The sequence below is a fragment of the Squalius cephalus genome (assembly GCF_949319135.1).
Source record: "Squalius cephalus genome assembly, chromosome: 17".
NCBI classification, from domain to species: Eukaryota; Metazoa; Chordata; class Actinopteri; order Cypriniformes; family Leuciscidae; genus Squalius; species Squalius cephalus.
The window spans coordinates 15,735,558-15,762,691 of record NC_137138.1 but is presented as its reverse complement, the minus strand read 5'-3'; the positions used below and the strand labels follow the sequence as shown (position 1 = coordinate 15,762,691).

Genomic DNA, 27,134 nt, shown 5'->3' with positions numbered 1-27,134 from the left:
AAGGCGACACTTCCGGTTTTCTTCCCACCGGAGCCTCGCTTTCGATTTCAAAATAACGGCTGCGTGAAATCAGCATATGGGCACTGGAACAATCCTTCCTAAAAACGCATTCAACTTTCGTTTACAAAGACGTGAAACTCACCGAGTGGTCAGGGGTGTTCACTGATATGCTCACACAAAAATCGCTGCAAAAGATGCTTTCCAACAGGTTTTATCGTAGTTTTTGTCAAACACAAACAAACAAAAAACTTGGACAAAAACTACGATTGTCCTTTAAGCTTGTCCTTGTCCTTTGTCCAACTTGTCCTTTAAGGTAGTAATATATACCCAATATACTTATGGCGAAGGTCTTTCATTCTTCTCTCTATTTTTTTTCTGAGACTGTCCAAATAATGTATTGAATGAAAAAACACTGACCACAATATCATATTGTGGCCTGGAGATAGTGGGCAGGACATAGACGCTGTCTGCAGGGAAGTCTCCTCTCTTTTTGGTTCTGTCATTGACCCCATGAGCCCAACCTGAAGTCATGACCTGCTCTCCATTCTGCTCATCCAGAAAAATCAGATCTCCCTTTGAGAATCTCAGGAACGAAGAGTCTTGCCCAGCTGGGAAAACAAACAGAAACAAGATGTTTTTTGCAGGACCGTCTTATCAAATGCAATGGTTATAAACCCAACTGCTGCCTATATGGTCAATGTGTGCTCACCGGGGTAATGGCTGTCCATCAGGGCCACCACAAACTTTGACCTGGAACGCAGGCCCTCTAAAAAGGTGACAACCAGGTCACGGATGTCTTCGGCGTTGTTGGATGTGAAGGTGTACTCATCTCCTTTAATGGTAGCCAGAGTGAAGCTCTGTCCTTGAAGCTTTCCACCTCTGCATCCACAAGTTTGACCAAAAAATTACAATTTAGAGAACACTTACATCAAATGAAGTGGGTTTGGTTCGATAAGCTACTGCACCTGCTGCTGGAGACTGCAGTGATCTCTGGGAAAGAAAGGTCCAGAAGGACCTGCTCCTGCTCATCTACAAAGTAGACTCCAGTCCAGTTCACTGCCACTATAACATCATTCTTTGGGAGACTAGGCCCTGTGAAAAAAACAGAAAGAATGGTTTAGCTTCACCACACTTTATCAGATCAATATGGCCAACTGATTATTTAAAATATGATTTAAAGAATAACGTAATAGAATAATTCCCCCCAACAAGAATTTCTTCCATGGAACACAAATGAAGAAATTTGGAATAATATACCAGTCACTTTTTTCCATGCAATTACAAAGAATGGAGACTGGAGCTTTAGAGAGCTCATATTGATATTTAAAACTGATGAACAGACTTAACTTTAATTCATCTTAACATCTGGACTTGAAATGAACAGGTTAATAATACTTTTGCATTGTTATACAAACTCTCCTATCAAATAATTGTGAACCCATTCTCAGGAAATGGTGCCATTTGTGGCTAAAAAATATTTTTGTTGAATTTTGTGTTTTATTCTTATCATATTTCCACCTCAAACCCAAAGGACCAGGACCATTACCACCATAGACATTGGAGAACCGCTAAACATACCGATTGCCAACCCAGATAAGTGTTTTTTTTTTCAATGGCTAATTGTTAAAATATTATACCCAATCCAAAATATACAGCCTTGCAAACTACCAAAAGTTATTTTTATTTTTAATACAGACCCTAAAATGCCATATTATTTCCATCATGTAATAGCATGTTTGTAAAAACATATTTGTATACTTATCATTTTAATAGATAACTATTATAAGTTTTAATAGATAACCAGTAAATTATACAAAACCAAACTATATAAACAACTATATCAACTATAAATAACAATAATTAACAAAAATATGTAAATATATCTGCCCTAGTTCTCCTTAAAGTTTTGATAAGTGACGTACATTAAATTTGTAAAATAAACTGAGTCAGATCTTTTAATTCAAACCAATGATTCGGTTCACAAAACTGGTCTGAATGATTTGTTCGCAATTCTGACAGATCTATTCAACTCACTGACTTGAGTTTTAATTTTGGGTGAACTATTCTCTGTAAGCCTTACCTGAAAATTTGAAGGCCTCATAGAAGCGTGAAAAAAGCAAAGGCCACTTAAATCGAGCGAAATCCACCACCTCTTCCTTCACTCTCTGCGAATCAAACTTCTTCTGCGTGTAGATTCCCTGTGGAGATGCAATCGTCAATATCTTGCTCTCAGCGCAACACAATATCGGCGATTACCTCAGAGGCGATTACTTTTGCTCTCGTCACCTGCTTATAAGCAGAAAATGTAACAAACTCATGCATTACTACACAGCTAGGACGATCCATAAAATTGATCCCCAGCATTATTAAACATTCATGTCCATCACTTTAGCCTATGAGAGGCAGAAGGGTAATTAAAACGGCCTTCACCCTTGAGAGAAGAAACGTGATTAATTGTCTCAATCAAATCTCAACCTGCTCAGTCCCATCAACCGCTATGAGCTAGCACACAGACGTCAGTGCTGACCTAACCTACAAATCCATAACAAGACAGTGACTAAGTGAGGCTGAAAGAAATGTCTCAAATATTCAGGGTCCTGTGATTGCACTCTATTACGGCAGACAGCAGTCTATAGGTCGTCCATGCACACACTTCAGATCAGAGAGTTAATGAGATTATATTTTATATATTAGTGCTGGGTGGAAATGAAGGTACTGCTGTAAGATAATGAGACTGCCGACCTTGAGAACGCACCGCGATGTGAGTCAGACACAGCCTGACACAGTAATGAAGACTTAGGCGCAGATATGTGCTGTGATAGTGGAGTTCTGTAAGTTTACTTATAATGAAAAGTTTAATAATAGATGTGCTTAGTTATCTATACTTTACTATCATGTAATTGTGATACCATTCTCAGGAAGTGGTGACAATTGTGTATAATGTTAGGATTTTAATTTTGTGTTTTAGAAAAAATAATATATATTATAATTTTTCCACGTCAAGCTCGAAATACTAGGGCTTTAACCACCATAGACATCAGAGAACCACCAAATATTCAGATTATCAACCCAGATTAGTTGTTTTTTCTTTGGCTAATTTTAAAAATATTATTCCTAATTCTAAGTATGCTATTACAACCATGAAAACTACCAAAAGTATTTATTGTTATCAACTCTAACTTCAAAATATCATATTTTTTCAATTATATTCATTATTTCAATCATACCACAGTATGTTTGATTATACTTATTTGTATACTTATAATATGAATAGATAACTGATTAAATGCTAGTAGTAGAAACTGCATAATATAATATAATTATTGCTGCCAAAACTAATGAGTTAACATATGCGGTTAATTTTTTTTTTCCAGTTTAACACGTTAAAAATATTTAACGCATTTAACACAGCATCTGTTCCCATCATACTTTGGCTAGCGTTACATTATATGATCACGTTCTTATTCGAACTAATGCTTTTAAACCATTCAGGCGCGATCAGACACAAAAGAGAATTCGTTTTTTACTGGCACGCGTTTCTGTGAATCTCCTGTCTGTGACACACATGCGAATTATGTGCACAGAAAGCCACTTCAGACAGCACTTGAAAGGATACATACAAAATTATGCCAAAATGCCCGTTTTGTCGAGTATCCTCAAGCACGGTCTTAAAAGAGTTAAATTAAGTTTTAAATGAACGTAACGAGTTGTGAGAAAATGGGATGCATCTCAGATCCTTATGATGTGCGTCAGGTCTTAAAGTGACAGCAGGCTAACAAACCTGCTGCTTTCTGTCATCAAGGATAATCAAAGAACAAAAGAAAAAGAGAAAGTCACTCACTCACTGCTCTTGACTGAATAACTTTTGTAGCTTTTATAAGGATTAATCTATATTTAATTTATAATTTATGCAGTGAAGACTGCAAAGTGTTTGATAATTTTATTCAATTTCTGTATATATTCCATCGCCTACCTTTTTTGACAGGGCAAGACTGGGCCAATATCAAAATTAGCCTTGATATATTGAAGGGCAAAGGTAAATGAGACATTTTTAATGGGTTTATGTGAAGATTGTTTTAAGTTCACTTAAATTAAAAGTTGCTATATTTTTTAAAGTCTAATAAATGTTCAAATTCATAGCTTTCAATTATACTGTAATGCTGAGTGCCTATAATTAACGGTTAATATTGACAATGAAATCATTATCATCAGACGCCATTAAACAAATATTTAAAAAATAGGCTACTGTCTTTATGTTGTTTCTACATTAATTTGGAGTTTAAATATGAAATTATTACAATATAAAAATATATAAAAAACTTAGGTGTTAGCCAAGTGTGAATAATTGCGATTAATTACAGAAAAATGTGATTAATTCGTTAATTTTTGAATCGATTGACAGCACTAAATATAATATAATGTACAAAACAATTACAATTAACCCAACAAAAAATGTATGTGTTGAAACTATATATGTATACCTTTATGAGAGTTGCTATGATCATTTGAGACCATTTCTCCACTGTCTTGGAGGGAGTAATTTCACGGTCCGGGATGTAGGATGGAATAAGACTCATAAGACGGTCTGGTAGAACCTCTGACCCATAGTCCACATAGTACTGCTGAGAGGCTAGCTCGGCCAGGTCCTCCTCCTAAGATGACAGTGCACATGCATACGTTTGGTTAATGCAAGTAATTTAACTTACATTGGGCAATGTGAAATATGCACACAACAGCTCTGACCCTATCACAGCGGTACTCTCCGAATTTGACCCCGCGCACGATTTGCTGGTATATGAGGTTAGTGGCCACGCTGTCCTCGGCAGGGTTGTGCCAGGGCGTGAAGATTTCCTTCCTGAAGAATAGCCTCCAGGGGGCGTTGCGCTCCTGAGCACCCTGCTCTTTAGCGTACTGCTCACACTGTGACACGGCATCCATCACATGATCCTTCCCACTGCCCAAGGATGAAACCTGAGGAGGATGACCAAATAAATAAGAATATGAGGACACATTCGGGGACAAGTTTGGGGTCAGTACGTTTTTTTGATGGTTTTTGAATGGACCCTTCTTAATCAGGAAGGATGCTTTAAATTAGTCACAGTAAACACATTTAAAATGTTAGTTTTGCACTTTCTATTTTCGAAATGTTTCTTTAGAGCCATATCAGTATATTAGAATGATTTCTGAAGGATCATGTGACACTAAAGATTGGAGTAATGGCTGTGAAAAGTCTGAGTGTGCATTAATGTACCTTATCAAAAAGAGCAATGTATAAGGAGAAGCCAAAGCGATCCTTCAGGCCGATTTTGTCAGACAGAGCATTGCAGAGCTCTTCAGCTGTGGTGGCCGAGTCAGTCAGCAGGGTCTTAGTGGTGCTGTCCATAAAGGTCACCGGTAACATGATGGGTTTTTTAGATTTAGTAGCCTGGAGAAGGAAAGAGAAAGAAATCCAGTCAAATTACTTATATATTTTTTTCTGATTCATTTTCCCAAAGCGATCTCTAATGGCTTTTGTGGATCCTAAAACACCTGCAGCTCAAGCCAAGAAGGAGGCTGAGTCCTTGTTTTATTCACAAACGTTCTTCTCAGTCTCTCCTCACAATAAGGTGCATAACCAGGCGGCCCACTGGTAATGAATGTCCGCAGATACTAAAGAAAATACAGATAAAGACACATGAAATGGGATGAAGAGTTATGATTTTTTTTTTAATCAGGATCATTAGGATAATTAAAAGAACTTATTTCCTGCTGACGAAAGCAAAAATAAAAATGACGTGTTTTTTTTTTTTACTTTGACAAATTTTTCTGAAGGAGCAAAGCAGCCCACACAGAGGGACAGCAGGATCCAGCCGCGTGCATGGCTGCTTTTGGATGTGTTCTGGCTCAGCTGTTTACAGATCTGACAGTAGATCTCATCTCTGAGAGAGGAAACAAACCCAGATGCAATACAATTCAGATACAATGTATGTTCAACAGTCACAAGCACATCAACAATAATGCATTTGCCACGTAATGACCTGAGAGCAGGGCGTAAAATGCCATTGCCAATGATAAAGTGGAGCTTCTCTAAATTGGAGGTGGGTCGGTCTTCCAGCATGCTGTTTCCCTGTAGACTGTAATCACTGTCTGTAAACCGTCTGGTCACCTAACAGAGGCAGGAATACAATTTAAAACACTACCGTTTACTTTTATTCAGCAGGGATAAACAGTAACTCAGTAAATCAGTAAATAAATATTTAATGTTACAAAAGATTTCTATTTCATAACCGATTTTCAAAGAAGTTTTTTTAATCACAGTTTAGACAAAAAATATTAAAAAGCACAACTGTTTCCAACATTGTTAATAATATGAAATTTTCTTGAGCAGTAAATCAGCATATTAGAATGATTTTCGAAGGATCATGTGACACTGAAGACTGGAGTAATGATGCTGAAAATTCAGCTTTAGCATCACAGAAATAAATTCCTATTTAAAATATATAAGAGTATTAAAAGTATGTTTTAAATTGTAATAATATTTTACAATATGTGGTATTATTTTTAAATGTAGCCTTGGAGAGCATAAAAAAACCTTTCAAATATATAAAAAAAATCTTACCGACCCCTAGAGTTTTAAATGATAATGTATGCAGAGACAACTCTAAGTAAACCATTATTAGGTTGATTCCAACCAGGCAAACAGCAGCGTTTCAACCAATACCATACGGGGTCAGAACTATTTATTCGACTGGCAGACGGGGAGTGTTTGAAGACATTTTTCATAATGCATTAGCGTTTGGTGCCACTAGAGGCACAGAAATTACTTAAACTATTAGGAAATGTAATGGATTCTTTGCTATAGACCTCCTCTGTGATCTTTGTTTTCTTCTTTAATGTGAGGGACACCAGCTTATGCCGTACACTGTTCCTCTTCTGGATGTCAGTAGTGGAACTCTGGGAACAATGAAGAAAACTTTCATACATCACATCGGTAACACTTTACTGCAAGGCTTAATCTTGTTAACATTATCATGTCATTACATTACATTAATATGTCTTGGATGTCATTAACTAACGAAGAGCAATGCTTTTTTAGTTTGTACTAGTCTAGGTTAATGTTAATTTATAAATCAAATTTTGTTCATTATTAATTCATGTTCATTATACCTGGACTTTTATACAACTTAATATTAAATAATATTTTTATATGTAAAAATAAGTAATATTGATAATATTAATATTAATATTAAGTAATCTATTAATTTTTTTATTTTCACTGCACCCACCACCTGACTTGTCTCACCTCCTCATCCACCTGCAGGGCCTGCAGCTCCCTTTTGTAGGTCCTCTTCCCCAACGTCTCATAGATTTTAGTCATAACTGGAATCTTCTCAGTGCCGTCACTAATGCTGATATGGTATTTGGGTTCAGGAAGATCTCCCATAAACCTCAACACAGTGATCCACACAGCTAGAGCAGCCTAAAGACACAAAAGAACCATAATATGATATGGGCTACACAGCTTAAATATTATACAGTAAACCTGTAAGCAAAGACTCTGACATCTAATAATCTACATTATTATAATAAATAATAACTTTAAAGCTGCAGTCTGTAGTTTTTCCTCTTTGTCACCATCTCTGTTTGAAATCTGCAGTTGCAGTTATTCGCAAAATTATCAACTTTACGTGGGTTGTGCCTCGGCACGGCACAGCGCGGATGAATCCAATGTTTTGAGGAGAATGTGTGGCTGTCAGTCACCGCGCCGGTGTGGAAACTGTCATTCGCAATCACAGATTCTACTTTTTGGAAGTATGACCAACATGAGAATTTTCACCGGAAAATGTCATCTGAACAAGTAAGTAACATCTACTTTTGTTCTGACTAACTAACAAGCAGATAGTTTTGAACACTGGCTGGTTATGTACTTGCTCAAAAATGTATTTTGGATCATTTTTAACCGAAAAAAGTTACGGACTGCAGCTTGAAAAAAAAAGAAAGAAAAAAAAAGCTTACTAGCTGATCTCCTTCATCCTCATGAAACAGCAGAGGTTGTTTCAGTGGCCGCCGTGTATACACATGTGTGGCATTTCCCTGGAAGTAAGTTGCAGCAAACTTTGCAAACTTATACTCTGATAGGTCTTCCTCTTCATCGTCAGGAAGAGGAAGAGGCTCATTAATGACTTCCTCAAACTGTCTCGGAACATTCTCTAGATCCTGTTGCATCCAAACAAAAGCAAACTAAGATAACATGCAATCCAGGCAAGGTAAGTTATTCATTACAGAGATCAATAGTTACAAAGTTCCGTACCTCAAACCCTTCTGGTGCTTCACCCTCCAGGTTGGGAAGGGAGTTGGCATTGCCCAGGAATCCAAACATCTTGTCCACCATTTCGGAGTCGTTGACCGGTTCCAGTTTTTCTCTCTCCATCTGCTCCAGAAGCTCCTTTTTCCTCCGTGTCTCATTCCGCTCCGCCTGCTCTCTCTCCTCCTGCTCTCGGTCGAGCTGGGCCAGACGCTCCTGGTGCTTCCTCGCTGCCTCTGCCCGAGCCCTGCGTGCCGTCATCTGGTTCTTCAGACGCTCCTCTTCATCCAGACGCTGCTGCTCGGCTTCTAACCGACGCTCCCTCTAAACAGAGAGAGTGTGAACATGTGATAGATAGATAGATAGATAGATAGATAGATAGATAGATAGATAGATAGATGGATGGAGCAACAGAAAAAAATAAAGATAGGCAGACATGATAGATAGATCAACAGAAAAAAAGACAGACAGATGATAGATAGACAGATAGATAGATAGATAGATAGATAGATAGATAGATAGATAGACAAGTGATAGATGAATAGATATACAGACAGACAGATGATAGATACAGATTTACTACAGATTTACCTCCAGTTTGAGATGCTTGCACAGTCTTCGAGCTATCATTCCTCGTGCATAAGCCTGGATGATCAGGACCGCATGGAAGCGCTCGGAGAAAGTCCGGCGCACCAGGAATCCACGGCACCAGGCCTGGAGCAGAGTGATGCGTGTCCTGGCCGCTTGATACGCCAAGTACAGCTTCCGGGACCTGTACAAGGCCTGAAGTCGCAGGAAACCTACACGCATCTAGAAAGAAGGCATAGTTACAATCAGACAAAAACCTCAGAATAGATTCTGTCTGCTTAGTTTTCACAAACTCACCACAGCATAGTGCTTTCTGGAGATGTAGCCTCTCCATATTCGCTGGATTAATGTCACAGCCCTTCTAATCTTCAGGAAGTTAGTTCTGATAAACAAAACAGACAGATACATATCAGACTTTATTTGTATTTTGGGTCTGCTCTTCTTCACTCTTTGTTTTTCTCGTACCTCGCTTTCACACCTCTCACAGACTTCTGGATGAAAATGACTTTGTCAGTAATGGTTTTATCTCTTTCAATTTCCAGCTGCATGTCATGATGATCCTACAGCAAATACAGACCAAGTATAGCATTTGTCACAATTCTAAAACACAGCAAAATCTTCACTTTTTTTTTTGCTTATTTGTGGCAAACCTTCAGAAAGATTTTTGTCTTTCCCATCTGCCAGTCATCATCTTTCTGCAGAACTGACACAACAATGTGTTGAGAGGTCCCTCGCAGATCTTCCTGTAAGATGACAGACATTCAAAGCTACTTCCTTATAGCAAATTGTCAGCACTTGTCAAATAATACCAACAGATGCAATTCTAACTTTTAAAAGAGCTGTCAAGCAAACAACATACTCCAGACCTGCAAGTCACATCTGTTGACTGCATTAACAGTAACGCTTTAGACTCGCCTGTTTGAAGGCTGGTTTGACCCCAGGCATAAGGACCCGATAACGGTCCACAAACTCAGCAAACGTGTAGCGTATGGGATATCCAGCTCTGCGTATGCGGATAGTCTCCATCATCCCGGAGTAGCGTAACTGCCTGACACATAGTCCACTATCAAACATCTGCAGAGGAGAGAACGAGGGCTGGTATTCAGGGCTCAATTTTTTTCTGATAAGCAAAATCAGGATTAGAAATTCTATATACACAATATATATTTTTTATCTTAACATATATAATGGTTGCACTTTATTTTACAGTCCTGTTCCACGTGTACATACTATGTACTTATTATACCAATTACAATAACTAGGTTATAACAAAGTACTAACCCTGAACCTACCTATAAACCTAACCTTAACCCATGTAGTTACCGTATATTACCAATACTTTCTTGGGTAAGTACACTGTAAGTGCACATACTGTAAAATAAAGTGTAACCTATATAACATTGATTTTATTTTTTAACAAAATCGAACTAGTTTTATGCTTAAAACAAGAATATATAATAAATCCATTAATTAAAATAAAATCTAAAACAAACCACTTGCCCAATGTAGGGTGGTTGTAAATAAAAAGATAAATAAAAAAATTACAAATAAATAAATGTTTAGAGTTCTAAAAGCTGGAAATTATACAGCTGCATAATAAAGGCATGACACTACTAGAAACTAGATAGTTCAGCAGAATTCGCAACAACATTTCATACATTATAGAAAGCCAAATGTTTTAGTTTGTAAGGCATAAAAACACATTTACATGATTAATGGATGTGAGATATAGGCTACTAATATGGCAATTGAAACATCTGTTAACAGACTTGAACCTGGCCATAGGCCTTCACGTCATCATTATTCTCAAGCCCTGTTTTTAAAGTCTACATCTATTAATTTCTCACAGACATATTAATCGACTCACCATGGGCTTTTTGAGCTCATTGGGTTTGATACAGCGTACAAAGAAAGGCTGACACACGCTCAGCGTCCTCATGAGCAGCTCGAGTGAGCGCTTAAACTGACTGCTTAGAGTCGGGGAACGCTTCCTTGTCTCCATTCCCTGAAAACACAGAAATTCTCCCATTAACTTCACAGAAAATGAAGAGGACCTTTACTGCCACATACACACGAATACACACTTCACACAAAGCTACAACAAATACCCATACTATGCACATCACAAAGACACTAATTCACCTTTCTGTGTGGCTCTTTTTTGGTCCGATCATTTCTCCTTTCTTTCCTGCCTCTAATAAATGTCATTCTTTCATACTTTCTCCCTCGCTCATCACGTTTCTTCTGGATCTTCATTGGTTGCTTGTATCCTCTATCTACCCCTTCTCTTGCTGTTATTCCCGATGCTTTACAAGCAAATGCTTTAAGAAGGCATTGAGAAGAAAAAACTAATCTAGTAGTTTCCCTCTTTTTCAATCTTCGCCCAGCGCCAGGAAAATGAGTAAATGGAATTTCTCTTGCCAAAAAAAAAAAAAAAAAAAACTCAAAATAATGCTGAAAAACACCAATGAGAACAAGCTGCATCTAACTTGAAACAGAATCTCTCTGTGGTGACTGGCTTTTTACTCAATTCATCTGGAGAATAATGCCACTGTTAGAGCTATTAAATTATTCTGTCAGCGCACCCTTACAGACTACTTCAACAGAAACCATTTTCAAAGGAGAAAAAAAAAAACACAGGAATGGGTTTCGCAAGGGACTATTGAGAAAATGTAGTTTAATAGGAGTCTGAGAGGGACACAAACCACGCCATTGATTACCTTTTGAAGGGATGCAGTGGGCTCCAAATAACCACATAGAAACTGAGGCCAAAAATAAGGTAAAAGATTGAGAGAGAGAGAGAGAGAGAGAGAGAGAGAGAGAGAGAGAGAGAGAGAGAGAGAGAGAGAGTTGACTGCTGTTAGCCAAGTCTGCTGAGAATCAGCCAGGAGAGATTAGGGCTGACATCACCACAGAGAGAGTGAGTTACAGCAGCAGAGTTAGTCAGCCTGTGCTGACACTGTCACATAGAGTCATGTTAAAGCCTTAGTCTAAAGTTCACTCATTTGTAGGAGTCACTTCTTTTATTCACAGTGTTTTTTCCAAGGGCAATTATGCTAGCACATGCCTTGGCTTTTAATATGCAACCCTCACATAAACCTGCATGGCCAGCATTTGGCACTCAGAGATGTGCGGCCTCGCTGGCATGTCGTGAGCATTTTAATGCTGAGCAAATATGGATTCAGTATTGGAAAAGGGCATCACCATAGCAACATCAGCTTGGAAGATCTGCTTGATGAACTTGTTTTTGGATGAGTGCACAAGTTGGATGATGTCACTGTGGAGGCTGTCTCGGTTTTTCTCCAGGAAACCTGAACAATGAAACGAAAGGGGATCATGTTAACTTAAATAAACAAGGTATATTATATTTTTGATGAAATCCGAGAGCTTTCTGACCCCCTCATAGACTGCAACGCTATTACCACTTTCAAGGCCCAGAAAGGTAGTAAAGACATCGTTAAAATAGTCCCGGGGAGGGTCAGAAAGCTCTTGGATTTCAACAAAAATATATTCATTTGGAGGTCTTACAGGTTTGGAACAACATGAAGGTGAGTAATTAATGACAGGAATTTAATATTTGGGTGAACTAACCCTTTAAGAGATTAGAAATTGCATAATTCTGTAATGTGTACCTTTAGTTTCATAGTGCACCACTCCAGCAAAGTGCTGAATGCCAAACTGGGTCTCGTGTCTGTGCTTAGGGGGGATGTAGTTGGTATTAAGTTTGTGCTGGGAGTTTAGCTTGTTCAGCATGGTAGCATCTGTTCCCTAAGAAACACAACAGCAAGTCATGGACATGCAATATGGCTAGATATCCTTCATTAAATTGATGAATAAAAAATTAAGATAGATGCTCAAAAGTGAACCAGCAATGTTCTGCGGTGCTCTATGGACATTACAATCCAATTTATAATCCAAACATACAGAACAGCAACAAAACTCAAACTTTACCTTTGGGAACTTGCTCTCCTCATCAATAAGGGAAATGATATTCATAGGTTTCATGGCAATCATGTCCAAAGCATCCTGGTTGTCGGTGAATTCGATGTGCTGCCAGTTGATATCCTCCAGGTTGTACTCCTCCTGTTCGATTTTGAAAACGTGGCGGACGAAGAATTGCTGCAGGTTCTCATTTGCAAAGTTGATGCACAGTTGCTCAAAACTACAGCAGGAATGAACAAGGATTAGTACTAGTTTGTCCAGAAAATGCTGAAATATAAATGGTCTTGAATGTTCTGTTTACAAATACTCACCTGTTAATAGTGAAATTCTCAAAGCCGAAAATGTCGAGCAGGCCTATAGACCTACGTATAGTCTTGCTTTCTGTGGAAGGAACCCTAAAGATGGCAGCATTGATTTTATCCACTATCCACACAAACAATCTCCCATAGATTCCCTGATGGAGACAAAAAATAGTCCACTTAGTGGATATTGACGACTTCTATGACAAATTGAGACTCAAAACTGGACCATTTATGGATTGTGAACAACCTCACCTTGACAAAAGCATTACGGACATCCAGTCCCTGGTCCACACTGAGAGGAGTGGACACACTCTCCCCCCTGGTGATCAGTGTACGTGTGGTCAGACATGTCATGACATCATGAGGGTCCACCTGTATTGGAGTATTTATTATTGTGATAAACTGTAGAACTAGGTAATGTTCGAAAAATAGTCAAATGTAGGCTAATATAAATATGAACATTTTTCTCCCAAAATAGAAAAATCATACCTGATTGATTGCAGTTAATTGTAATTAATTACTGTGCTGAAATAAACCTTGTAAATTCAGCACATAATTATTCATATTGTATTGCTATAAAATCTGTTGATGCTAATTATTTTAACTCTATTAATTCTATTTGAGCCAACATAATACAGTATTGAATATTTATACTGAAGGTCCAATTCATGGACAATTTATAATACAACAGAATGTTGCAAGCCACTAGATATTTTTTAGTTGAAGAGACCAAGTGTAATTTAAATATGACGCACTGAAGAGAGTATTGGACTGGATCTCAAACCTTCCTTCTGACTGCTCTTGAGAACTTTTATGTCTTGCCACCAGGGGGCAGATGCAAACAAAGAAAATGGTTTTGAAATTCAGTACTGCCACAGCCATTTAAATCAAACTGAAAACAGAACAAAGACTTTAGACAGTGGAAACATAGAGACAGACATTGGAAAGACTGACAGCAGAGTGTTGCCGGCAGGAAGTCAGAACAGACTTGTCACGCTGTGCCAGTGTCTACGATAATAACATTAGAATGATGCTCAGTCTGATGCTCACTAATGACTGCATTTATCTCGAACTCCCCTCCCTTTAACTGCATGGATAACACGGTACCAAAGAGCTAATGAAAGAGATGAATCTCAACAAGACAGCAGAAACAAGCCCCTTCAAGTAACAGCAGCTTCAAGACTGCAATACACTGAAGCAAAAATGGGATTAAACCAAAGCTAAAAGACATATACAGAGTTAGTGCAGAGCAAGGACATATTTATACACATTCTTTATTCTGCACAATTCTTTAGTGCAAAATATTCCTCTGAAACGGCTGTCCGTTTCTTCTGACACAGTGTGATCTATTAGTTAATGTTAAACAATAGTCAAAAGGCTATTTAAGCATTCAGGTCTGGCTCCATTCTGGAATTGGAGACTCACTTTTCACTATTTAATTAATTTCAAAGCGTCTCAGCTTTGAATATCATTTTATCCAAATCAAAAAAAAGTTTATAATAAGTAATAGTCACACTGTGAGATATAAGGTCATAATTGTGTGACTTAAAGTCACAATTATGAGAAAAAAGTTGCAAATGATTGTCATAAAGACAGTCACATTGTGAGATTATTCACATTGCAGTTATTAGATATAAAGTCCAATTTATATAAAGTCGCAATAATGCGAAACAGTCACAAGTTGCATTGTGATATATAGTCACAATTACAATAAATAAGGTTGCAGTTATCTTTTTATCTTTTTCACTTTGAGGTGGAAATGAGCATCCATATGTTTCTCACAAATATCACATTACAGAAAAAAAGGGCTGAAAATGTCACTTCATGTTGACTTTAAAGCTCTCTAATGCGTTCACATGTACCTCACCTCTAACAGATTGGCTGCTTTGGCCAGGTCAGGTGAGCGAACCACTACACAGGTATCCAAGTTCTTTGAAGTTCGAGCTGTTGGGGCAACACAAAAGAAACGTGCTATTTAGCTAGTCTGTCACGTCTTGTGGGGCTGACAATTATTATCAATAACAACACTTTCCACCTTCAAAGTGCATGTTGCCCATATGCAGGATGGCAGCCAGCAGTTTGGAGATCTCCCAGTTTTCTGTGTCAGTAAACATCAGGACCTTCATGGCTGACAGAATGCTTGAGTACTCCTTCATATCATTCCTCCCCTCACAGACGGTACAGTTTCCCTGGATGACAGGCCAAGAGAGAAGAACACAGCGGATACGAACACGCAGCCTTTTACAAACACTCTCTTTAAACACACACACATATATATATAAATATATATATACACACACACACACTGAAGAGCTAAAACATTATGACCACCTGCTGCCAAAACAGTGTCGACCCACCGAGGCATGGACTACAAGACAGCTGAATGTGGATCAAACTTGTTGGTCCAGCACATCCAACGTATACTCAATTGGATTGAGATTTGGGGAATTTGGAGGCCAGAGCAACCCCTTGAACTCTTCATCATATTCCTCAAAAGATTCCTGAAAAATGTGTGCTGTGTGGCAAGATGTGACATCCTGCTAAAAGAGGTCACTGCCACCAGGGAACACCATTGTCATGTGTAGCAAGTCTGGGATATAGCAAGACTGGAACAATGTTTAGGTAGATGGCACATGTCAAATTTATATCCACATTAATGGCCGGACCCAGAGATTCCCAGCAACACATTGCCCAGAGCATCCATTTCCTCCACCAGCTTGTCGTCGTCAGCGCATCCTGGTGCCATCTCTTCCCCAGATAAATGGTGCACACGTATAAGGCCATCCACTTGATGTAAAAGAAAATGGGACTCATCAGACCAGGCGACCTTCTTCCACTGCTCTAAGGTCCAGGACCGACGCTCACATCTAATGTACCCTGACCTGTGACTACTCATAATGTTTTGGCTCACCAGTGTGTATATTATATATTAAGGAATAGTACCAAAAATGATCATTCATCATTTACTCTTCCTCATGGTGCATGAGAATGGTCATTTTTGAGTAAACTATTTCTTTAATGGAAAGGGTCTATTCAAATGCTTTCATAATATACAGGAAATTGTGTAAAAGTGTATTAGTCTGTGCTGATAAAACACAGGCCCTCACCATAGTAAGATAAATGTAGTCTTTGGCCAGGCCCAGCCCTAATTTAGTCTTCTGATCAGGGCTCATGCCTGCAAGCATACAGTAGAATATATGGTAGTTCCTCTCATCGGCTGCCTACAAAGACAATGAAATGTAATCTCATCACTGACATCAGCATAAGCAATAGCATGATAAAGAGACCGACCGTGAGACACATTCTGCCCATCCTCAATCTCTCACCTGTCTGCAAACTCTTGATTTCTCCAGCAGGTACTGCTCGACCTTTGCCCCCTCGATAGCTCCCCGCTTGTTGAAGTGAATGTCAATGTATTTCCCAAATCGGCTGGAGTTGTCATTGCGTATGGTCTTAGCATTACCGAATGCTGTGGGAACAGGGGAAACTTCAAATAACAAATCTTAATTCCACGGCAAACAGCAAAAGCATTTGGTGTGGTTTCAAAGCCCTGCCGTCTTTTGATACAGGGTTGAGCAAAATTCTGAATTCACACAAAGCTGAATTGAAATTTTAATTGGAACGACAGGACAAGGAATTTCCTGAAATGAAAATAATTTTTATTTTATTTTGAATAATCATACCCTTTTTATTCCCTGACTTACAAACTTGAATGCTAACGTTTTTTATTCATACAGAAAAAATATATCAATGAATATTATTTAATTAAAAACTAAACCTGACAGCACTTGATTTTTTATTCTTTTTTTTTACAAAAGTCTTTTTCCTACTCTATTCAAGTTCAGGAAATTCATTTTAAAGGAATGTTCATTTCTATTCTGATAGGTGCACTATCCTGCTTTCATAGCATACTGTGTTTAACGAGTTCTGGCAATTACAGGATCAGTGTCAGACAGGTAGGTTTCATGTCATTAGGTTTAGAGATGATCTTCCTGACCTTCTAAAATAGGGTTGGCCTCCAGAACCTGCTGCTCAATCCAGGAGTGTTGGCCACTGATAGCTGCCAAGAACTGCAAAATGAGCTTGGTGCTCTCCGTCTTCCCAGCTCCAGACTCACCACTGAACACGCAACATGGTCAACAGAGTCATGTGCATTAACCAGTGAATTATACTGTGGTTAACTTATCTTAAACCGTTACATGCTTTGATTTACCTGATGATGCAGCACTGGTCCTTATTGTTCCTTTGCATGCTGAAGTAGCAGTTGTCTGCAATGCCAAAGATGTGTGGTGGCATCTCTCTTAACTTTTTGTTTGTATAGAGACGAATGTGATCAGGTGTGTAGATGGGCAAGAGCTGGTATGGATTCACTGCTATCAGGATCGATCCCGTGTACGTCTGAAATACATCATTGTGAACACATAAGCCGCTTTTCCACCATCGGGCCAAACCGTTCTTGTTGCTTAACTGTTCCATTCCGTTTCGCTTTGTTTCCATTCGCTTGTGTTACTCCGCTCATCACTACACGCGTTTTACAAGCACGGTAAGCCAACCGTGATGAGAATTCCAGGCCGAGAACAGTTTATAATCGTGCCGTGCCAAACCCAGCACAAGTGGAAATATAACCATAATAGTTCTTTACCATTCTTAGAATAGTTCGGCCCGATGGTGGAAAAGTGGCTATGTACTATGAACGGGACTTCGAATTGTTGCAAATGTGACGAAAATCCTTAGCATTTGCAAAAATTATTTCAAATCAAGTCTTTGGGGACAGTTGAGAAAACTTTGTGCGTAATTATGTGATTTCATTAAATATCATGACAATTTGACCCCTCACTGAACCACAAATCATTTTTTTGGTTATGAACTATAGGAACTTTGTGAGTAAGACTGTGAGTAAAAATGTTTTATGTTAAAATACTTTCCGATCCAAGCTTTATATGCAGAGCCAACTAGTATAAAGTATAACTATTCATTTTATTTATTTAATCATTTATGACATATAACATGTTATGTTGTTCTCAAAGCCAACAGTATTGTTTTTCCTGTTCCTCTTTCAAAATGTAAAACTGATATCATGACAGAATTTCCATATTTGAGCTCTTTGCTCAGATCAATAACATCACTGAACTGTATAACTTTCACAGTGAGCATTATGAAACAGTCAGACCCTCCAATTCACTGAATTGGAAGGTCTGTGCTAATGCTAATGCACTTTTATACCATCAAGAAAGAGCAAGTGACAAGAAAATTGGAGATTGACCTTCTAGATAAGCAAAAAGTAACTACATCTGATCAGCTAAGTGCACTAAACACATTTCCATACAAATGAGTCCTACGCAAGGTCTGTCTGTGCCCAATGATTGAAATGATTCAAGCATCCATTTAAACTATGACAAAGCTACAATGCCTTCCATTAAGCATTCAAGTGGTGAGAACGGCTAAATGGGATTCAATGATGAAACAAAATGAAAAGGTCACATTTCACAAAGCCAATGTGATCTGAAACCTAAAACAAAAACAACAAGCAAAAAAAGCTATTCCACATAAGAGACCAAAACAAATCATTCTTTTTTTTTCTCAGTTGTTTTATGGAATGAAAAAACACACCCAGATTTTATATTCAGCAAACGCTGTCTGAAATACATTGTTCAGTCATAAATCAATGCCAATGTTCTAACAACAGTCTATTTTTCTAAGTCAATAGGTTTTGAAGCATAAAATCTTTCAAAATATATTTCATGCTAAGCAGCAACAAACCAATGTTGTTAAAAAAGTATCATCTGAAAATAAAAGTCAGATTTATTTGACAAAATAATCGTCATGATTTTTTGAGCACAATCGTGAAATTCCCATGCAATAAAATTAACATCAAAGACCAGAGAGAAAAATGTTCAGGCTTACATATATGACCCTGTCGTTGTAACGGATCAGGAGATTTCTGAGGATACCAGCTTCATTCAGGTCCCCGAGACGGATCATGTCCTCCACTCCATGAATGGAGGTTGGGTGCATGGGCTTGATGTTTGTAGCATTCTGAAGAGAGATCCAATGCTCCTTTATGGGGGAAAAGACAGACTATTAAACCTCCCTTTCTGATTGGTAGAGAAAGTGCTTTCATAGTTCACTAACTGGTCTTCTCTCGCATGTCGGGCGTAATTATGAGTGGTACACACTGAAAGACCCACCTTTCCTTCATCATCCAAGACCTGAATTTGACCCGAATCACAGAGTTTGACCACGGCGCCAACAGGGACATCAAACTCACGGCCTGTTCTAAGGTCCAACCAGACATAGTCCCCCTATGGGACAACCAATTAAATCAAATCTTTAAACAATCAATACCAAAATATAAGTCATTGAGAAAATTCATAAATAATTGCAAAAACAGACTAAAAACTAAAATTTACATTTTAAGTAAATAAAAGACTCTTTTGTTTTGTATTTGGTTCTCTGTATAAAAATGTTTTTTTATTTTATTTAATATAAAGCATGGCACCCTATAGGAAGAATTATGCCTAATAAATCTTAACCTCAGTCACCTGCCGGCTGTTATATTGTTAATGTAATCAACCATAGTCCCAACAGGTCCAGCACAGTGATTTTTTTTTTTTTTTGTCATAGCAATAAGACTCATTGAGAATGCAAGGTGGCCATTGCACTACAACAGGAGCAAGATTTAAAGCAGCTTCATTCAAATTGATTACTGGAGTGGAAAACTGGATATAGTTCAGTTTGTCCAGGGAAAGTGTGTTAAAAATCCATGATGTTCTAGCTGCTAAATTAGAGTGTCCTTTGAGCAAGTAAAGAAGTTTAACATTGAGTAAGAACATAAGAACAAATCTTACCTGTTGCAGAATGACCATGTTTCTGGTTTAGAGTTTTGACATTAGAAGTCACCATGTGAGGGACCTATACAGGATAAAAATAAAGAGAATAAGAGAACATTAAAAATTAATGTATCAAATAAAAAAAGATCAAAGCAAATGCACTGCTGTACAGCATGAAATGATAAAAAATGTAAATAAAATAGTCCACACCGACTTTGCAAATAATTATTAAACAAAGATATTATGGCGTTTCAAATAAAAGCAAGAATCTGTTCACAGTTTCACATTGCATCATACATTTTAAAATGGAATTATAATGGAGGAATATTTTTACAATATACTGTAGCTTTACTAGTAAGAATCTACTGATCCCAAGAGTATTAAAGACCAAAAACATCTCGAACTTTGCAGAGCACAGAAGAGCTGTGTGGGTCAACTCAAAACGTATACTAGATCACCGATTGAGGCATCTTATCCTGCAATGAAAACCACAACAAGGTTACAGTTAATTTTAAGATAAGAGATAACAGATAAGATAACAGAAATGGCCATTTACTGCCATTATAAAGCATGGAAGAGCCAGGACATTTTTTAATATAACTCCGATTGTATTCATCTGAAAAAAGAATGTCATATACACCTAGGATGGCCTGAGGGTGAGTAAATCATAAGGTAATTAAAAATTTTGGGTGAACAATCCCATTAATGTTGATGATCGCTTTATTTTACATATGCAACTGCTTACATTTGCTATCACTTGTTTCTGCTTCTTCACATGTCTTTTGATCTGGAGATTCTGTACTCTTTCAGAAGATGTGTAATAGCGCCCCCTACCGTATAACAATGAAAACACGGAAAGCCAGAAAATTCCGTCAATGGTGGGAAAGATTTAAATAATAAAATAACAGATCCAGTGCTCCAGACTCCATAGGGTTAACCGCGCAGCGGCCCATGGCAGGTCAGGTGATCAGCAGGGAGGGAGAGGGAGTCTTTAGGAGCTTACACAGATTTCTCTAGATAATGCCAGCAGCCATATCCCCCTGTAGCCCAAGACTGGTTGCCCACTGGAGCTAAGCAGGGCTGAGCCTGGTCAGTACCTGGATGGGAGACCTTCTGGGAAAAACCAGGTTGCTGCTGGAAGAGGTGTTCAGGAGGCCAGCAGGGGGCGCTCACCCTGTGGTCTGTATGGGTCTTAGTAGTGATGGGGACACTATACTGTCAAAGAGCACCGTCCTTCAGATGAGACGTTAAATCGAGGTCCTGACTCTCTGTGGTCACAAAAAATCCCAGGATGTCTTTCGAAAGGGTAGGGGTGTAACCCCGGCATCCTGGCCAAATTTGCCCAGTGGCCTCTGTCCATCATGGGCTCCTAACCATCCCAATATAAATAATTGGCTTCATCACTCTGTCTCCTCTCCACCAATAAGCTGATGTGTGGTGGGCGTAAAATGGCTGCCGTTGCATCATCCAAGTGGATGCTGCACATCGGTGGCGGTTGAGGAGATTCCCGCCTTCTATGTAAAGCGCTTTGAGTGCAGAGAAAAGCACTATATAAATGTAATGAATTATTATTATTATTAAGCTTGTCACTATGCAAACTGTTCTTTGTAAATTCCAGCTGAATCATTTCCTTGTTCGTTTTTTCTCCTTCAACACTGAATAACCAATTCCATCCTCACCTGCGTCATGAGGAGGCATTATAAAAATGCCTGGTTTAACTGTCTCACAGATCTATTTTTGAGTTTCATGTCACTATTATCAAATGAAATGTGAGAATGTAGTTTGGGGAGTAAGACTGAGGTTTGTGTTACCTCCTGTGCTGTCCTCATGGCACACTCAATAAGAAGATTAGTACAAATGTTAATCACAGATTAAGCACAATATAAAGACCAATTTTGTTTTTAAGAATGTGATGCAGAATGTAGAAAAGTGGTACAATGCATAAATGAAGTAATCGGTATAGATCTGTAGATGAACTTGACTTTAGTTCATTTGAGTTTTGCAAACTCAGTTAACACTGAGAGATGAAGGTGAAACAAAAGGGACGTCACATGCCCTGCTCTGGGTCGCGTTAGGCCTTCAGCAGAGTCTCAATTTGCCTACTTACACTACGCCCTAAAAGTATGTACTCTTTTTGTGAAGAAAACGTACATACTTTTGAGTGTGTAGCAGAAGAGCTTTGAAACAATCTGTATTGTAAAAAGCGGTATATAAATAAAGGTGACTTGACAAGAGTAGAAAAGCTTTGGGACATACTATCACGTCATAAAATAACATCTGTTCTCTCTGTCGCTAAACACGTATCCTGTCACGTAAACTGACCTGTCAATCATCTTGTCAAAGAAAAAAATCCTCCACATTTAATTTAATTTCCTACTGTATCGGAGAGAAAGGCAGTTGGACGTTGATCTGCCAGTCACGGGTCTTTTTTAATGTGGAGACTCACCTCATATTCATGCATAACAATGCATTTAAAAGTTAATGGCCATGCAGAACTTTAAAAAAGTTCACGTTGTTGTTGCAGATGAAATATAACATGGATAATATTACATAAATATTTTTTTATCAGCTTAAATGTTGATTATTAGTCACTCAAACCCCTTTATCTAAACCATCGATCGTGCACATCCGCCATGTTTTGTAGTTTTCTGAACACTTTTTACATGTGTTTGTAGTTCTTAACTGAATGCTCCTCCAAAGCGCAATGGGTTGTGGTAAATATTAGCTGTTATACTGTGCCAGGATCCACACTTCGAAAAACCACCGTAAAAAGCAGACCATCCGGGGACTTCTGGCCTACTCTTCTCAACATACTATGCTTTAGGACACACTTATTTTAAGCTCACATACTGTTTAGGATGGATAGTATGGACATTGAGACACAGGGTGACATTATGTTAGTGTGTCACATGTTCAAACACAGAACTGCTCTCAACAATGTCCTCTAAATTAAGATGCAAACAGGAGACTTTGATGAAAGATTTGCGAAGTTATTCAAATAAAACCACATCTTGAAAAGACTCAGTTTGCATACTGAGAGAAAAAATGCAGTTTGTACATAGTATGAATAACATATGTGTAGGCCAAAACACGGAAACGAGTTAGAATTTTAGCAGTTTTGGTTACATTGTCCTGAAGTCTAAGTTTTATTTATTGCCAGGTCTGTGAAACAAAACTAGCCCAAAGGCCAATCAAAAATAGCCCAATGACCTTATTTTACATTCACTGTTATTAAACTGAATTTCAACTTTAAAATCACAATCTAGTAGTAATCATAAACCTCATATTGTATTCATAAAGAAGCCCACTGGAGGTCAAAGGCAGTTCAACTCCCTCAAAATCATCTAGCACAGTTTTATAAAACATTATGACAAATGCAGTTTATGCAATATGTGAAACCTTTAACACACGGGGGAAAAAAATCAATCCATGGCAACAATTTTAAAGTAGCCTAATTCCACTTGGCAACCCTGGACATTAACAAAAAAAAAAAGAAGCGTGAAGTCCGCACACTGAAAATAGCTGCTCCAAATGAATTTATTAATGGTACAATGTTTCCAGCATCAGGTCTTCATCAGGCACAATACCAATGTAGAGTAAAAGTCAACTTTAAATAGAAACAGGTAATCACCTTAATTGGGCCCACACACAAAAACATGTGACATAATACAGGTCATGTGACAAAAAAATAAAAAAAATAAAAAAATAAAAATAAATAAAATAACACTATCAAAAATCGAAAACATCTGTATTAATAAAAACAACAACAACAACAACAACCAGGATATATATATATATATATATATATATATATATATATATATATATATATATATATATACAAACAACTTAACTAATAATCAACAACAGATGAAGAAATGGCTCAATCATTATAAAAAAGGCTTAATATCAAAATCCTCATTCAACCCTAATAGTGACAAAGTATTTAAGGAATAAATCCAAAAACATTCCCTCTGTAATAATTTCTTCTCATAATCTCCTCCTCTTAAGGTTTTTTTTTACCTTCTCTATACCGATATATTGTAAAACACTGACATTATGGCCTACTTGTCTAAAATGAGACACTATAGGACTACGGATATCTCCGGTCCTAATATAACTGCGATGTTCGCTAACGCGGGTACGCAATGATCTGGACATTCTACCAACATATGCAAGACCACAAGGGCAACGAATGAGATAAATCACATGAGCAGAAGCACAGGTAATAGTACCACGTATCGGAATATTGCGGCCAGTGCATGGACGACTAAAGGAATTGCACTTATTTGTAAAGGCACACTGGACGCAATTGCCACACCTGTAATTGCCAGAATGAAGAGTTGGAATACCTTGTTTTCAACCCTGGACATTAAACATCATCAGCCGAACAGGTAAACTCATCTACTCACTAGTCTACTTTTACAGCCTCATTGTGTTTATAACCACACTCTTAAAAACTATTCTAACTCAAACTTTCAATAATTTTTTTTAAAGCAAGACAAAAACAGTTGACGGAAGCTAAGTGATGGTGATGATGTTGTAGTCACGCAACTGTGGTGTAGTTAATGTATAGCCTACATTTAGCTGTTTACTTCAACCTTTTTTAAAAAACAATGTGTAAGAATCATAAACTTTTGTTGGCCACTGATCTTATTTTCTGCAATAATTCAAAAGCCTATTGAGTTTTTGTCGAGGGAACCAGGGGATACTAACTCTGGGTTGGCCTCTAGCACTCTGTTCACAAAACTATACATTTTGAACATTTGAGAAGCTACTCTGAAACTGTAGCCTGCCAAGATGCTAATTTTAAGTAAATAAACTACAAACTACTAAATTAAAACATAGCTACAAATAGTAGCATTTCTACACAATATTTTTTAGTTAGTTGTTCCCCAACACTGGCAGCTTGGAGAAAATAAAGGATCTGGCAAAAAATAGTACATGAAGACATAACGCTATAACATTTAAAGAGATAATAGATTAAAATGTAAACTGTCTGGCTTTTCTCGCCTAACCACGTCTAATCTCACAGTTTATGGGATCGGTATAATGGCAGAAACACTATGGGAAAAAGTATGGGGGGAAAAAAATATGGAAGTCAATGGGGCCCATTAACTGTTTGGTTACAGATATTCTTCAAAATATTTTTTGTGTTCAGCAGAAGAAAGAAATTCATACAGGTTGAGGGTGAGTAAATGATGGCAGAATATTAATTTTTGGGAGAACTATCCCTTTAGCAGTGAAGCACTGAATAAATAATGAACGTGTTCCCTTATTATTGCTCATGTGTTTCTAGACTTATAGGTCAGACGTTTATTTGGCTGGTTTCATAACCAGTCGTTTGGGCCAAGACTCACTAAAGGTCTTAAATCCTGTGCCCCTCTAAACTCTTAACTGCTTTATTCAGCACGTCACTGAGTGCCAGAGGCAGATTAACACAGTTACTTCCTCTGTGTCCGTCAGCTCAGCAGCATGTCAACGCAATTCACTTCTCTGTAGAAGATGCTGCATGCCATCCACACAAACACACGTGGATGAGTTTTACACTTAAAAAAAAAAAAAAAAAAAAAAAAATTTAGGTAGGAAATGAAAATGTAGTAGGTATAAATTAATATATATATATATATATATATATATATATATATATATATATATATATATATATATTGTAAAAAAGTAAAACAAAAAACAAAAGTAGTAGTAGTCATGATTAATGATAATGGTAACACTTATAATAAGGTTCCATTAGTTGAGGTTAGTTAATGCATTAATAGAAATGAGCAATACATTCCTGGTAGTCCTTATTAATATTTGTTAAAAAATAAATTAATAAAAATATAACTGTTTATTGTTAGTTCATGTTAGATACAGTGTTTGAATTAAATAATACTTCAGTAAATGTTGAGATTAACATAAACTGAGATTAATAAATGCTTTAGAAATATTTTTCATTGTCAGTTCATGTTAACTGATGAAGTTACCTAATGTTAACAATATCTGATAATTAACATCTGGTTACACTTTATTTGGTAACACTTTATTTTACAGTGTCCTTGTTACATATGTTACAGTACCATAACAGTAAATTATGCATAATTACATGCAACTAACCCTCAACCAAATCCTAATCATCTTAAGGTGTTATTGTTACAGTGTAATTATACATGTAAGTACTGAGTAATATTAAGCAACTACATGTACTTACTATAGGGTTAGGGTATGATTAGGATTTGGTTGAGGTTTAGTTGCATGTAATTATGCATAATTCACTGTTATTACTATGGTAAGTACATGTAACATATGTAACAAGGACACTGAAAAATAAAGTGTTACCAAATAAAGTGTAACCATAAAGTGTAACCCTTTATTTTAAGGTCTTTGTTACAGAGTAATTTTAAATGTAAGTGCTGACTAATGTTAATTAACTACATGCACTTACTATAGGATTAGGATTTGGGTTTGGTTTAGGATTAGTTACATGTAATTATGTATAATTTATAGTTATTGCTCTAGTACTATGTGCAACAAAGACACTGTAAAGTGTTACCTAATACTAATTTCTAATACTTAATGGTTATTTTTGCCTTGTTTTCCAGTAAATATATCTAAATTTCTTTACAACAATATCAGGAGAAATAGCATAAGATACTGTAAGAATTGAAGATCCCCAAAAACTCACCCAAGAATATATGGTTTAATGTGAATGATTAACATCGAGTATTATACATATTTAGTATCATTTGAAATGTCTCATTGCGACTGGTACAAATGTCTCATTCCCAAATAAGTAAAACAAAAGGTAATACGTTTTTTAAGAGTTTAGGGATAACTGGCACACAAGGAGGGGTTGGTCTCTAGACAAATGGTCTCCCTACACCCAAAGGTGTCAACTCAGAATGCAAATTCAGATGTTTCCATGTGAAAGGTTCTGGCTATATAATGAAATGCAGCAGGAGATTCGGGGCCTTCTGTTACTCAGATGAGCCCATGATGTTGAAGGACCTCAAAGAATTCAGCATCATGTATTTCCTAATGTCGGGTTCGCATCTCTTCTCTTTATTCCAGAGCTTTTGATGTTTTGTATTGATTATCTTTGAATTGATTATGAAATTGGCATGATACATTTACCTGACATAATAAATTGTTACATTTGATTATTCTAACCGTCTTTGACATTATTTTCAT

General features: G+C 37.4%; 1 protein-coding gene across 3 annotated transcripts in view; it reads right to left on the bottom strand.

Annotated features, from left to right (window-relative positions):
• myo7ab (myosin VIIAb) overlaps positions 1–27,134 on the bottom strand; it is a 35,932-nt gene that overhangs the window by 7,685 nt on the left and 1,113 nt on the right. The window contains exons 2-36 of one of the 3 annotated variants that reach the window (XM_079846595.1): positions 19,965–20,028; positions 19,305–19,418; positions 19,021–19,173; positions 17,330–17,514; positions 17,114–17,235; positions 16,443–16,585; positions 16,224–16,337; positions 15,152–15,305; positions 14,984–15,060; positions 13,369–13,488; positions 13,126–13,268; positions 12,824–13,034; positions 12,505–12,640; positions 12,077–12,183; positions 11,593–11,634; positions 10,740–10,877; positions 9,788–9,946; positions 9,523–9,615; positions 9,338–9,432; positions 9,170–9,254; positions 8,876–9,094; positions 8,291–8,608; positions 7,996–8,196; positions 7,283–7,459; positions 6,844–6,933; positions 6,018–6,145; positions 5,792–5,918; positions 5,530–5,649; positions 5,252–5,425; positions 4,744–4,971; positions 4,482–4,652; positions 2,081–2,198; positions 966–1,092; positions 710–879; positions 418–608 (exon numbers count right to left, since the gene is read on the bottom strand). In XM_079846595.1, coding sequence (XP_079702721.1) covers positions 418–608; positions 710–879; positions 966–1,092; positions 2,081–2,198; positions 4,482–4,652; positions 4,744–4,971; positions 5,252–5,425; positions 5,530–5,649; positions 5,792–5,918; positions 6,018–6,145; positions 6,844–6,933; positions 7,283–7,459; positions 7,996–8,196; positions 8,291–8,608; positions 8,876–9,094; positions 9,170–9,254; positions 9,338–9,432; positions 9,523–9,615; positions 9,788–9,946; positions 10,740–10,877; positions 11,593–11,634; positions 12,077–12,183; positions 12,505–12,640; positions 12,824–13,034; positions 13,126–13,268; positions 13,369–13,488; positions 14,984–15,060; positions 15,152–15,305; positions 16,224–16,337; positions 16,443–16,585; positions 17,114–17,235; positions 17,330–17,514; positions 19,021–19,173; positions 19,305–19,418; positions 19,965–19,982 — 4,968 coding nt within the window. In that variant the 5' untranslated portion in view covers positions 19,983–20,028. Of the gene's footprint in view, positions 1–417; positions 609–709; positions 880–965; positions 1,093–2,080; positions 2,199–4,481; positions 4,653–4,743; positions 4,972–5,251; positions 5,426–5,529; positions 5,650–5,791; positions 5,919–6,017; positions 6,146–6,843; positions 6,934–7,282; positions 7,460–7,995; positions 8,197–8,290; positions 8,609–8,875; positions 9,095–9,169; positions 9,255–9,337; positions 9,433–9,522; positions 9,616–9,783; positions 9,947–10,739; positions 10,878–11,592; positions 11,635–12,076; positions 12,184–12,504; positions 12,641–12,823; positions 13,035–13,125; positions 13,269–13,368; positions 13,489–14,983; positions 15,061–15,151; positions 15,306–16,223; positions 16,338–16,442; positions 16,586–17,113; positions 17,236–17,329; positions 17,515–19,020; positions 19,174–19,304; positions 19,419–19,964; positions 20,029–27,134 lie in introns of all 3 variants that reach the window. The other 2 variants (XM_079846597.1, XM_079846596.1) reach the window with 2 other exon arrangements.